The 14,501-nt window shown below is 43.3% G+C and overlaps 1 protein-coding gene across 4 annotated transcripts in view; it reads right to left on the bottom strand.

Annotated features, from left to right (window-relative positions):
- The window catches only part of UBE2G1 (ubiquitin conjugating enzyme E2 G1), a 43,256-nt gene that overhangs the window by 7,775 nt on the left and 20,980 nt on the right, over positions 1-14,501 (bottom strand). For all 4 annotated transcript variants that reach the window (XM_084822729.1, XM_084822727.1, XM_084822726.1 and 1 more), the window contains one exon: positions 2,793-2,895. In XM_084822729.1, the coding sequence (XP_084678855.1) occupies positions 2,793-2,850 (58 nt within the window). In that variant the 5' untranslated portion in view covers positions 2,851-2,895. The remainder of the gene's footprint in view (positions 1-2,792; positions 2,896-14,501) is intronic.

Below are 14,501 nucleotides of genomic sequence, written 5' to 3'. Positions count from 1 at the left end.
AAGAAACATGATGCATTTAGTTTACGATGACTGGCTTTTTAAAAAGCAGACTTTTTAGTGCCATGTGCAGCAAAACCCAGTGACGTAAACCCCAGTGGATTTAAATGGGGTTTGCTTCCAAGTATACATGCTTAAGATTTAGTCTACCAAACTCCAGCTCACTTTGCTCAATGTTTCTTGCTAACTGCATGCTTTGGCCTAAGTGACATTTTAATCTACTTGTATAAAGAATAACATCTTTTCGTACATAGATCATCTTTATCGTACGAGTTGACTGTGCATTTCCTTTTCTGCTTTCCCCTTTTGTATTGGTGAGGAGGTATTTTAAACTGCTGGCCCAACTCTTGCTGGTGAGAACTACAAGTAGATTACGGCCTGGGTAGAACCACATTTGCTTTAAAAAAAGATGGGAAGACAATGGAAAAGTGTACATGGCCCAACAATCTACCAATGGACACAAGTCCTATCATTACTCACCATACATGAACTAGCTACACATCACAGATTAGATGCTCACCAAGCTATATGGCAAACTAACAGTGAACACGATGCTTAGCTGAATGTGAAGATATTTTGCTTATGGCATCAGCACACATGGAAAACTTGGAATGAGCAAAAACGATGACTGCTGAACACCACCCCTTAACACCCATCCCTCTCCTAGCCTTTTTGTTCTACTTTTGTCCGCCTTTTTGTTTTTATGGCTGTGTTTGTTTTGATATAGACACAACACAAAACTCAAGAATAACAAAAATTGGGGATGGATAGAAACAAAAGAGTGTATGTCTACGCTACCTGTCTGTACTATTTCTACACAAAGTTGAATCGTCATGACTCACCCTGCCTCCCCGTCATTGTAATTTAGTAAGGGTACCAGGAATTCTTGGTTAGAAATCTCTACCCTGTCTCCCAAAACAATTCCTTACAGTTTCTACTCTAGTTTCTAGGAATTATCATTAAACCAGCATGTCTGCAGTGTAGATGTAGCCCAAGAAAGACAAAGGAGTAACAGAAGGGGATGTGTGTGGTGTGCGTTAAACCTAGCCCTAGTTGGGATTAAAGGCACATTCTGGTTCTTTAAGCTTTGAAGATCTTCACTGGTATCCAGAGCAGTATACAATAACAGATTGAAATGTTCCCACACATGAAGTAAAAAGCGTTTAGGTTTCTATGGGTGCAGGACTGGCAAATATTTGTTGCAACGCAAGTGTTGTAGAGCCACCTGCATGCTGAACCATTGTGAAACAACAGCTTATTGGTTGTATGCCTAAAACAGCATCTTGTATGTGGCAGGTGTTAACTGAATAAACACTAGGACAAATGCCTGAACTTGTACTTGTCAAGATGTAACAGGAGCAAAACATGCACTTTCATGTTTCAATACGTGTCGAGCACCTTTCAAGAGAAGTAAACTTATTTCTGGATTTCCCTTACATCAGGAGCACATCTAGAGAAATATTTCTATTTGTTTGTTAGGTAACAACATAACATCTCTAGGTGCCCATGCTACCAGAAAGATTTTTCCAGACCTTGCCATTCGTACAGCCAGCATTTATCCCAGCTAATATGCCAATGTGCAGAAGGAGATTCATCTGTCATTTTCTATTTCATGGATGGTTATAAACACACAACTTCTGGGATCGTTTCCTAGAGAAGCCATGTTTAAAACAGTAAGGTCCTGTTTTTGTAACCACGGATGGAATGAAGACCATCCTAAATGAATCAGACAATCCAGATCAGAGCATACAACATAATCCCCAAGATCCTTAAGGGAAGGGGGAGGCTCCATTTTTCTGGCTTCACTTCCTATTAATGCATATTACATTTATATTCCACTTTTCCATCATGGAACTTAAGGAAGTATACCTAGGGTTTACAGGCAGTCTCCCAAGCACTGACCAGACCCAAGACCTGTTAAGCTTCAGCAAAGCTGCTGCATTATGTGCCTTCAGATGACAGCCCTGGAACCTGGTGAAGTTATCCAGAAACATGGGCAGAGTATGTGTGAACCCATCTAGGTAGTATTATCACTTAGGTAACATTACTGAAGCAGCAAGCCCTGTCAAAAACAGTGTAGCAAGGGTAGATCTTTTCATGAATGCTGAGCAGCGATCATCACCATGCTATGGCTTCCAGCTATGGAAGTTCCTTGGCCTCATACACCACGGCTATTCTCCAGATTTAACTCACAGTGCAATCATATGCATGTTTGAACTCCTACCACATTCAATGGAACTTCCTTCCTAGTAAGCGAATTTAAGATTCCAGGCTCAATCTGTTTTAGGCATACACGCTTTAGTTTGAGATAGAAGAGATTAGATTTTTTAGTCTCAAGATCCATCAACAACAACAAAAAGCTGGCCCTGCTTGAAACATTTATACTTCACTCCCTCCAGACCCTTAAGTGGATATCTATACCTGAGTCTTGCTAAATTTTGCTTTCAGTCAGTTATCCATAGAACAAGTCTGTCCTTTGCAAGGAAACAGAAGTGTTGAGTTGGAGACCGGAAAAGGCAGCTAGTTTTACTTATTAAGTACTACATTTGGCCAAGTGAGTTAATCCCATTAGGCTTCGGATAGAAGGAAGCAGCATACAGAAATTGTGGTAACCAAGGAGAATTCAGATTTGGAATAGATACATATTATACTAAGACTGACTACTCCAAGTGAAGTATTAAGCCACATTTTAGTAGCAAAATTAAATCAATGTCAGCAGGGCCAAAGAAAGAAGCTGTTTAGCAAAATATTAGATATTTAAACAAGGTTTTGGTTATGCTGTTAGTGATACTTACTACAGTGTATCTGGAGGACCAATAATAAGGACTTCCCATCGATAGAGATCATTGTCATCTATTAAGCCTGCTGAAAAGCCTTCCACTGGGTTTTTGTTGAGCTCTGTTTTTTAAAAAAGGAAAAAAATACTGTTAAACACACACATTGTTCTTCATTCAGAACAAGCAGACGGAGCTTTCAGAGCTTATTCAAGGGCTCTTTAGGTTAGTACTCAATCGCTCTATTCCACATTCTCAAGGTCCTTAGTTTATTCATTATCTGATATATACAAAGCCCATACTCCGGGATCCACCAAATGTCCAGATCAGAAAGTTCATTTTATTTATTTATTACAATTCTATACCACCCAATAGCCAAAGCTCTCTGGACGGTTCACAAAAATTAAAACCACAAAAAAGTACAGCATAAAGACAATATAAAACACAAAACCTTAAAACTACAGTATAAAAATACAGCCAGAAGAAAACCTAGCAGCAACGCAGATATTTAAAATACAGTAACAGATTCAAAACAGCAAAGCTAAAAGTCTAGGACATTAAAACACTGGGTAAATAAAAAAAAGTCTTCACCTGGTGCCGGAAAGAGCACAACATAGGAACCAGGTAAACCTCTCTATGGAGCTCATTCCACAACCAGGGTGCCATGGCAGAAAAGGCCTCCTTCCTGGTAGCCACCTGCCTCACTTCCTTTGGCAGGGGCTCCCAGAGACGGACCCCAGAAGATGATCTTAGGGTCCAGGCAGGAACATATGCAAGGAGGCAACCTTTCAGATAACCTGGCCCCAAGCTGTTTAGGGCTTTGAATGTTAATACCAGCACTTTGAATTGGGCCTGGACATGGACTGGCCGCCAGTGCTGCTGGAAAAGTACTGGCATGATATGATCACATTGGCCAGTCTCCATTAATAATCTCACTGCCCTGTTTTGGACCAGCTGAAGTTTCTGGACCATTTTCAAAGGCAGCCCCACATATAATGCATTGCAGTAATCCAGATGAGGGGTTATCAGAGCATGGGTAACTGTAGCTAGGCTATCTCTGTCCAGATAAGGGCATAGTTTGTATATCAGCCTAAGCTGATAAAAGGTGCTCTGTGCCACCAAGTCCACCTGTGCCTCAAATGACAGTTCTGGGTCCAAGAGCACTCCCAAACTGCAAACCTGATTTTTCAGGGGGAGTGGAACTCCCTCCAGAACAGGTTGAACTTCATCTAGATGTCAGGGTGGAAACTGAGCTGATAGAACCCCAGAGCAGTTCTGATTCTGAGGAGGAACAGCAATCCGTGGAAGAGGAGCGCGCTCATCTCTCACAGGCACAGCAGCTGGCAGAGATTCCTCCTGCCAGCATTCCTGAGATAGATACTGACCCTGGCAGCAAGAGAATGCGGGAGGGGGGCTTGCTGGATGCTTGGTGCTGGGAGCGACGACAGCTGGAGCGTGCGGAAAGCATGCGTAGCGCTCATTTGGTGCGCAAGCAACGGTCGCGTCCTGAGGACCCAAGGGAAAGAGGGAGGAACTTTCCCTAGCCCACAAGTTCAGGGTCTTCCTATGATTCTCCTTCAAACGGGGACCAACTGCCTAACCTGGAGCTTAGGCTACTCTGCTGTTCCTTGCTTAGTTGCTGGTGATTAGCACCTGAAAGAGTCATTAAGTTGTAAAAGGATTAAAGCCTTGAAAAGAATCCTTTTGTCTGTGTCTTGAGTTGGCTATTGGAGTAGACTGAAAGAGGCCACCAGGGCGCTCCTGACACTAGCCAGGCAGGCGAACCATCCGCTACCGGTACCTCCATCTTGTCTGGATTGACTCTCAGTCTATTGGCCCTCATCCAGTCCATTACCGTGCCCAGGCACTGTTTAAGAACAGCTACTGCCTCACCTGGATTTGATGAAAAAGAGGTAGAGCTGGGTATTACCTGCATATTGGTGACACCTCAGCCCACCCCTCTGGATAACCTCCCCCAGAGGCTGCATTTAGATGCTGAACAGCACAGGGATAGAATGGAACACTGTGGAACCCTATAGATTAGATGCCAAGGTACAGAGCAAAAATCTCCCAGCACCACCTTCTGGAATCAGCCATCCAAGAAGGAGCAGAACCAGTGCAGTTCCTCCAACTCCCAGCCCAGACAACCCATCCAGAAGGATACCATAGCTGATGGTATCGAAAGCCACTAAGAGGTCCAAGAGAAGCAACAGGGTTGCATTCCTCCTGTCCCTCTCCTACAGGGCGACCAAGGCAGTTTCTGTTCCATAACCAGGCCTGAAGTCGGATTGAAATTGATCTAGATAATCAGTTTAACTCAAGAGTGCCTGGAGTTATCCTGCAACCACGCGCTCAAGCACCTTGCCCAGGAAGGGGATGTTAGCTACTGGCCTATCATTGTTAACATGGAAGCCAAGTTGCTCATTCCTAGTCATATTCTCCTATTCCCTTGTAAGCTACCATACTGGTCTGTGGCTTGATTTCTCTTCCCCAAAGTAACAATTAACAGTTGACAATCCACTATTAATTTGAAGATGTGACTAGTCACCCCAGGAGCCAGTTACTATGAGCAAAAAAGTATAATTCAAGTTTGCTGTCTTTTATAATGCTGAATTGGTACCATTCACCAAGCCTAGTAAAACTGACCATCAAGTTCAGTTTATTTATTTATTTATTAAATGTATTAATCGCCCATCTGACTGGTCACCCAGCCACTCTGGGCGATGTACAACCCACCATAAAACAATTTAAAACAATAAAATTTTACCATATATATATATTTTTTTAAATACCCTAACCCACCCCAAATGCCTGCCTGAACAACCACGTTTTTAATGCACGATGGAAGCTCATTAAAGAGGGGGCATGACGGAGTTCCCTAGGGAGGGAGTTCCACAGAGTGGGGGCCACCACAGAGAAGGCCCTCTCCCTCGTCCCCACCAGTCTAGCTGTCCTGGCTGATGGGACAGAGAGAAGGCCATCTGAGGCTGATCTTGTTAAGCAGCCTGTCTGGTGCTGCTGGAGGCGCTCCTTAAGATAGGCTGGGCCGGAACCATATAGGGTTTTAAAGGTCAAAACCAACACCTTGAATTTGGCCCGGAAAACAACTGGTAACCAGTGCAACTCCTTCAGCACTGGAGTGATGTGATCTCGCCGGCGGCTGCCTTTAATCAGGCGAGCCGCCGCGTTCTGTACCAGCTGCAGCTTCCGAACCGTCTTCAAGGGTAACCCCACGTAGAGCGCATTACAGTGGTCTAAACGAGAGGAGACCAGGGCATGTACTACCGATGGGAGCAGATGGTTGGGAAGGAAGGGGCGCAGCCGCCGTATCAGATGGAGTTGATACAGCGCTGTCCGGCTCACAGCTGACACCTGAGCCTCCATGGACAGCTGGGAGTCCAAAATGACCCCCAGGCTGCGGACTTGGTCTTTCAAGGGTAGCCGTACCCCATTCAACACCAGGTCAACATGCCCCAGCCTCCTCTTGTCTCCCACCAAAAGTACCTCGGTCTTGTCAGGGTTGAGCTTCAGGGTTCACCACTATCTCCTGTAAGGCTGTACATTAGTCTAAAAAGTATAGAAAAACTCTAAAAACTGTAAGATGTTGATTGTTTTACTTTGAAATAAAAAAAGATAGGGCAAAGTTATAGGCTGCCTATCACATCACTCCAATGTTAACATAAGAAGAGCCCTGCTGGATCAGACCAAGGGTCCATCTCGTCCAGCATTCTGTTCACACAGCGGCCAACCAGCTGTCGACCAGGAACCCACAAGCAGGACATGAGTGCAACAGCACCCTCCCACCCATGTTCCCCAGCAACTGGTGTATATAGGCTCACTTCCTCTGGTACTGGAGGTAGCACATAGCCATCAGGACTAGTAGCCATTGATAGCCTTTTCCTCCAGGAATTTGTCTAATCCACTTTTAAAGCCATCCAAATTGGTGGCCATCACTACATCCTGTGGTAGCAAATTCCACAGTTTAACTGCACTGTGTGAAGGAGTACTTCCTTTTATCTATCCTGAATCTCCCACCCATCAACTTCATGGGATGACCCCAGGTTCTAGTATTTTGAGAGAAGGAGAAAAATGTCTTCTTATCCACATTCTCCACACCATGCATAATTTTGTACACCTCTATCATGTCTCCCCTCACCCTCCTTTTTTCCAAGCTAAACAATCCCAGCTGTTGTAACCTTCTCTCATAGGGGAGATGCTCTAGCCCCGTGATCATTTTAGTTGCCCTTTTCTGCACTTTTTCCAGCTCTACAATATCTTTTTTTAGGTGTGGTGACCAGAACCGTACACGGTATTCCAAGTGTGGTCGCACCATAGATTTGTATAGGGGCAATATGATATTGGCAGTTTTATTCTTAATTCCTTTTCTAATTATGCCTAACATGGAGTTTGCCTTTTTTACAGCGGCCGCATACTGGGCTGACATCTTCATTCAGCTATCCACCGCCCCCCTCCCCCCGATCTCTTTCTTGGTCGGTCACCACTAGCTCAGATCTCATCAGGCTATACTTGGAGTTGGGATTTTTTGCCCCAACGTGCATCATTTTACACTTGCTTACATTGAATCACATTTGCCATTTAGATGCCCATTCTCCCAGTTTGGACAGATCCTTTGGTGCTCTTCACAATCCCTTTTTGTTTTAACCACCCTAAATAATTTGGTGTCATCCGCAAACTAGCCCACTTCACTGCTCATTCCTAATTCCAGATCAATTATGAACAGGTTGAAAAGCATTGGTCCTAATACAGATCTCTGTGGGACCCCACTAGTTACTTCTCTCCATTGGGAGAATTTACTGTTTCTTCATGCTTGCTGCTTTCGGTTCTTTAACCAGTTAATGATCTATAAGAGGACCTGTCCTCTTACTCTATGACTGCTAAGTTTGCTCAGGAATCTTTGGTGAGGGACTTTGTCAAAATCCTTTGGGAGTCACAGAGAGGAAGGCCAGGATCTCTCCTCAATCATCCCAGGGTGCAGGAAATAGAATAAGGGGCTCAAGTTACAGGAAGCCAGATTCCAGCTGAACATCAGGAAAACCTTCCTGACTGTTAGAGCAATACGACAATGGAACCAATTACCTAGGTAGGTAGTGGGCTCTCCCACATTGGAAGCATTCAAGACGAGGCTGGACAGCCATCTATCAGGGATGCTTTGACTTGGATTCCTGCAATGAGCAGGGGATTGGATTCGATGGTCTTTTAGCACCCTTCCAACCCTACTATTCTATGATTCGAAGTCCATGTAAACAATGTCTACAGGATCACCCCTGTCTACTTATTTGTTGACACTCTCAAAGAACTCTAAAAGGTTAGTGAGACAGGACTTACCCTTGCGGAAGCCATGCTGATTCTTTTTCAGTAGGGCTTATCCTTCTATATGCTTACTAATTTTATCTTTATGTTGAATCTTTACAAGTTCTCAGTTTGCTTCCAGGCCCAATTTGAAGTGTTGGTTTTGGCCTAGAGAGCCCTAAATGGCCTGGGACCGAGGTTTCTAAAGGGCCACCTGTTCCCACATAAACCTGCACAGCAATTAAAGTTATCTTCAGGGGCCCTTGTCCATGTGCCCCCTCTCCCCCGCGAAGCTTTGAGGCCTACAGAGGCAAGGAACAGAAAAAGTCAGGCCTAGAGGCTTGTGGGTTTTTGTTGGGAGGGGGTATCCCTGAGAAGAGTAGTTTCATCTTCCTGGCTAAGTTTCGCTTTCCTGAGTTAGGTTTAATTTCTCCAGGTTTGAAATAGTACTTTTGGTTTTGAGGAAGGAGGGGACATAAAGGGAATGAGAGGGAGACCAGAGACAGAGAAAGAGCCAGAGAGAAGCAGATCAGAGAGAGAGGAAGACCAGAGCCTGAAAAGAGAACAGGAAGAAGCAGCCTGGAGAAGTCAAAGTGCAGCTAGGATAGAGGAACTTGCATTTTTGCAACTTTTATTTTCTCTTAATGCCTTTTGTATCACTCAGCTCTATTCTATAAATACCTTTAGTTGTAATTTGCTTGCTTTAATTTACCAGTAAACTGTTATGGTTAACACCCAAGTGTCTGAAGTGACAATCACCTCATGTCTACAGCCTAAACCCCACGTTATTGGGAAGAGGAAGTTTAAAAGAAGGAAAGTGGAACTCTTAAGGAGGCAAGAGATCCTTAAGGAGTTGCTCAGGGGATCCAGGTCATCAGGGGAACCCTGACATCCGCTTGTTGAGTTTAGGCAGGTAGCAACTGGGGAACAGGCCTTTTCTGTGGTGATGCCCAAACTACTGAACTCTACCCCTTCAATATGATTCTAGGCCCCTAAAAGGTTAACAGATGATGCCAGGCAAAGTCCATCATGTTGATTCACATTTTTTTTAAAAGTAATTTGAATCCCTTTATTTCTTAGTATTTTATCTGGTCTTATCTATAGGTTTATTATGGTGGTTGTTTACTACTTCATATTTTGCTCTTTTTTTTACTGATGTTTTTATGTGCTTTAAATAAGTTTCCTTGTTAGTCGCTTTAAGGGCTTAAGTTAAAAAAAAGGGGGTATACACTCCTTAAATAAAAGAGAAGTGTTAAATGCTTTCTGTGGCTGAGACAACCAGTTACCACCCAATCACAAGTAATATACATTATTTTGAAGTAGAAGCAGTTTCAAGAAGCTTACTTGGGTACAACGTATAACTTGCAGGTCTAGAATATACAATGGGGTAAGCAACTTGGTGCCCTCTATGTTTTGGACTACAACTCCTATCAGCCCAAGTCAGCATGGCCAATAGTCAGATTATGCGACTTGTAGTTCAAAACATCTGGGGGGCACTAGGTTGCCTACCACTGTTACAAAAATTCTCATTCATTATATTTCTATACCGCCCCATAGCCGAAGCTCTCTGGGCAGTTCACGAAAATTAAAACCCCTTAAAATACATGATATAAAGTATAAAAACCATTCACGTAAGGACATAAAACAGACAAAATACACAACAGCAACTTCTATCCAAAACAGTTTAAACAATCAGCCAGAGACAATCCAGCACCTGGTCAAAAAGACTCGTTATATATTGCCAAATGCCAGAGAAAAGAGGACAGTTTAACCTGGTGCCGAAAAGATGAGAATATTGGCGCCAGGTGGGCCTCATCAGGGAGATCATTCCATAAATGAGGAATCCAGTTTTCTACTGCAAAAGAACACCCACTTCACAGAAGGCAAGCCAATTAATTTCCCCTAATCACTTCTAAATAAATCCCTCTAAAATACCCCCACATTAATAGGAAGATCCCCCACGTTAATTTCCCCCAAGTTTATTATTCACATCAATTGCTGTTGAATTAACTCTCAATTTATTTATTTTTTTAACTCTGCCAGACACAGCCCTCCCCCAAATGTTAGTCTCTCTCTTTCTCTACCAGCCCAGGTACCCAGGGCCAGCCCAAGGTATTTTGCTCCCTTACATTGGCCTGGTTTGCACAATCAAAACAAACCAGGGTGGCTTATTTAAATCACAGCACATGCCAGGTACAATTTCCATAATCACTGCCCAGGCATGGCTTGTCATGTTGTTCGAAATACGCCACTGTGGCTTATTTAAATCACAGTCCATGCAGGGCAGTTTCCATAATCCCCACCTGTGCACAGCTTGTCGTGTTATCTGAACCCAGGTGGCATGGCTTGTTGGAGGGGAAAACAATCCTCCAATAGCCCCACAACAGCCCACGGGCTACTGGAGGGTTGTTTTCCCCTCCAATAAGCCATGCCACCCAGGTTCAGATAACACGACAAGCTGTGCACAGGTGGGGATTATGGAAACTGTGTCCTGCATGCACTGTGATTTAAATAAGCCACAGTGGCGTATTTTGATCGTGCCAACCAACCCATTGACAAGGTTCAAGCAACACAACAACGCACACTCAAGGTTAAAACATGAGTTGTTGTTGAAATGTGGGTTGTTGTGTTGTGGGAACCCAGCAACTCCCCCAGTCTCTTGCTGTTCCAGGATCACACACCTAAACACTCACACATCTCTCTCTGGATCACTCCCAATCCAAACCTGAAGGGAAGTATAACTGAAAGCATGAACAGGATCAAGAACTAAATAAACGTGAAAATGAGAACTGTAAGAATTAAGATTCTAGACAGCCACAAGCTGAAGATACTGAAAGAACAAATATAGTAACCCAAACAGCTTTCATGTGAAAATAGACTTTACCTACAAGGTAAGCCCAGTGAAAATTCTTAGGAGACTTATTAGGTGTTTTTACAGCAAGTCCATGCATAATAATATACTTAGCATTTGTTTAGCATTCTCAGCTAAGTGCTTCACATACATGATGTTGGAGTAGTTATAACCACCCTGTAAGGCAGGGCTGGGAAACTTATGACCCACCCAGATGATATTGGGTTGCAAGACCCATCATCCCCCATTTTGGCTATGCTCAGTAGGGCTGATGGGAGTTGCAGTCCAACAACGGCTGGAGAACAACACATTCCCCCAACCCTGCTATAAGACAAGTCAGTTTACTGAAAATGGGAAGAGAGAGTGGCTTGTCAATGGCCACCCACCAAGGTCATGGCCAAGATAAAATTCAGCTTGTGGATTTCCTTACTCATCTCTTCCAGGGGCAGGCCAAGATAGATTGGGATCTACTGGTTCATCTACTGCAAAAGTCACCCAAAGACCTACAAAAAGGATTTTCCCTTGTTTTCTTGCTCACTCATCACCCATTTTTATTCACCATGCTATGTTGTCTTTGTTTTAATTCCTCTGACTTGCTTGGCCCTGCTCCACGTCTATATAAGTACAGAACAATCCTATCCCGCCTGTCTTTTTGCACATGTGACTTTAGTTGGAGGAACAGAAACCCTAAACCTAGAACTTTCAAGAAGCAAGATCTGTTAGTCAGGCCGGACAGAAAACTAAAATGAATGCCCATGTTTAACTGAATTTCCGACCAATTTGTATAAGTGTGACAGAACCATTAATTCATCTTTATGAGACCACAAATGTAGGTTTAGTATGTTTATGATGACTTAATTGCAACTATGTTATTTTTAAATGAGGGAGAAGGTTAAGTATTTTATTTATGATTTTTTTAAAATGCCCCCCCCCCCCCAATAAATTTTAAGGGCGCAATCCTATGCATGTTTAGACAGAGAAAAAGCCTAGAACTCCCAGCATGCCCCAGCCAGCAATGCTGGCTGGGGCATACTGGGAGTTGTAGGCCTTTTCTCTGTCTAAACATGCATAGGATTGCACCCCTAAAAATTTAAATGGTTCATTTTTATCCAACCTGCTTTGTCCACACTATCTTAGCCACTATATCATAGTACACTGAAATCCTTAAGTGCCAGAGTTATCACGTACAATTGAGCAGAGTTAGATTTTGCTAGCTTACATGGCTGCTACTGGGTTTATAGAGGAAGGCCAGAGTAACAGGGCACAGAGAGTGTAGAACTATGTTGTAGCATCCCAAGACTTCTTGAAACATATGCTCACAGAATTCATGCGCTAAGGTCTATATTAAACACACACCTCAATTCCAGAGACACATTTAAGTTTCTACCCATTTTGCTGGGTAGAAAAAAGTGACAGTTGTGTTACAGGACAAAAGCAGAATAAGACACTGACCCAACTGGATGCCATGTTCCAGGTTTGCAAAATTTAGCAGCTATGTAACTGATGCTATGGAAATGGTCCAAGCCAGAGGAGAAAAGCTTTCTGCCTCTCCAGTAAGGTCAGCAAGCAGAAGGCACATTTTAGTCTGCATAAAGCACTTCAGTATTGCTGCAGTTTTTATTTTTCAACTGAAGTGTGACCAACAGAGGGAGACAATTCTTTAGCAACAGTTTTCATTCCTTGGCTCCCTCCTTCATTTCCTACAGCAGGGGAAGGGCAGCAAGTACATCTGGATCTACCATAGATGTCTGGGAGATGTGTAGTAGAATGACAGGGATTCCTGGCTTGTTAGTTTCTGCTATTAACAATAGTAGCAACAAGATGATCCCCCCTCCCCAGATAGAATTATTCTGCAAAAATGAAGAATAAGTGGATTTTTGTGTGGAAGGACTGTGAGCTGTATTCACTTCTGATACTCAAAACCAATTCCTGGCCTCAAAATTCTGTAATTCTACATGTCTGCCTTTTTCACCAGGCTCCAGTTAGTGGATCTCAGGAATTGGGAGCGGGGGGGGGACACAAAGTAGATCCTGCAAGTCTGAAGTCTGCCCTCCGCTGTCCTACAGCAGAGCTGAGTACATATAGGGCTAAAAACCTTTTGAAGTTATACTATTTTAATGCAATGACTCTCTTCCCTCTAGATGAGTAAAGACTTTGGACTAAGCAGAATGTCTGTTGCAGTTAGTGAAATGCCAACATAAAGCACATGTCAAGACCTGGTTTCTGTGTTTTCCTCTTGCAAGGTTATGGTCCAAAATGGAAAACTGATTCAAGTCCAATAGTACTTCCATTTACTACCAAGAGGGCATTAATATGAGTTTAAAAAGCAAGTAAAATAGTGTACATAGATAGTTGCCCAGTTCATGGCACAGACTGGCAGTTATACTGAGTTCCACAACAACCAAGGTCAGGGTATCAGTCAAAAAGGATCTTTTAAGAAAGAGGGCTTGGGCTATGGCTTTAGTTCAAAGGTGTACCGAGCAAGCACTGTTGCCTTTGCTTTGCGGGAAGAGAAACTTCTATACAAATCCAAGTGAGTCAATGCAGCACTGTCAACAAAAATGACTAAGCAAGAAGAGCCCGATGGCTAAAGGAGCAGCTATGTATGGCATCTCAACTTTTCAACTTGCCTTGGCAGTTACAGCCTGCCATTTCATAAGAACATGTCTGCTGGAGCAATCGGAATACTACGGAGAGAGTCAGGGCTTTCCTGAATTGCCTATATAACTAATAGCTAATGTACATTTATAAGTTGATATAACTTTTGGATCAATTTTCTCATTAATTTTTGTTGCTGGTGCTTTGTCTAAGTTACACTAAGTTACACCCACTGGACAGAGCCTGTTTTGCACAGCACCTAGGTTTTTAGGTGCAATAAATACAAGAGGGCTTTGAAGTGGTCAAAGCCAATAACTTTATCCACCCCCCAAGCTGCACACTGACCTATATCAGTTGATTTCAGAGCAGTTTTTACAATAATGTAACACGTAATACTAAAAGAATGCAAGGTGGAGTTCAGTTACAAACAGCCAACGTATCTAAAAGGTCTGGATGAACAGAAGAGCCATAGTATGGAAGCCTAAATTACTAAGATGGCACGAGCTTGAGGTCCCTGGAGAGGAAATTCTAAAAACAGAGTGCTATGTTTAAAAATGCCCTCTCTGTGGCTGCCACCCACCTCGCTTCTGATAGTGGAGGAACCCAAAGAAGGGCACTGGCAGATTACTTCAGCACATGGCAGGACTGCCTTTAGGTACCTGGATCCCAAGTCATTTAGGACTTTATCAGTAAGCACTACCATCCTGAACTGGGCTTGAAAACAAAATATGCTCCCAATGTGCAGTCCCAGTTAGAAGTCTAGCAGTTGTCTTTGTATTAACTGCACTTTCTGAAGTGTCTTGAAAAGGCAGCCCTGCATTTAATGCATTGCAATAGTCCAAACAGGAGGTTACCAAAGGATGGCCGAACTATCTCTGTCCAGGAAAGGTCACAGCCAGTGTAGCAGCCTAAGCTGGTAAAAGATGCCGTATGTTGCCAAGGCTACCTGGGCCTGTAGTGATACAGTTTGA

Source organism: Heloderma suspectum, chromosome 16, assembly GCF_057233095.1.
Source record: "Heloderma suspectum isolate Gila_16-S chromosome 16, 16-S_ref, whole genome shotgun sequence".
NCBI classification, from domain to species: domain Eukaryota; kingdom Metazoa; phylum Chordata; class Lepidosauria; order Squamata; family Helodermatidae; genus Heloderma; species Heloderma suspectum.
The sequence above is the reverse complement of the archived record's forward strand: the minus strand, read 5'-3'. Positions and strand labels throughout refer to the sequence as shown.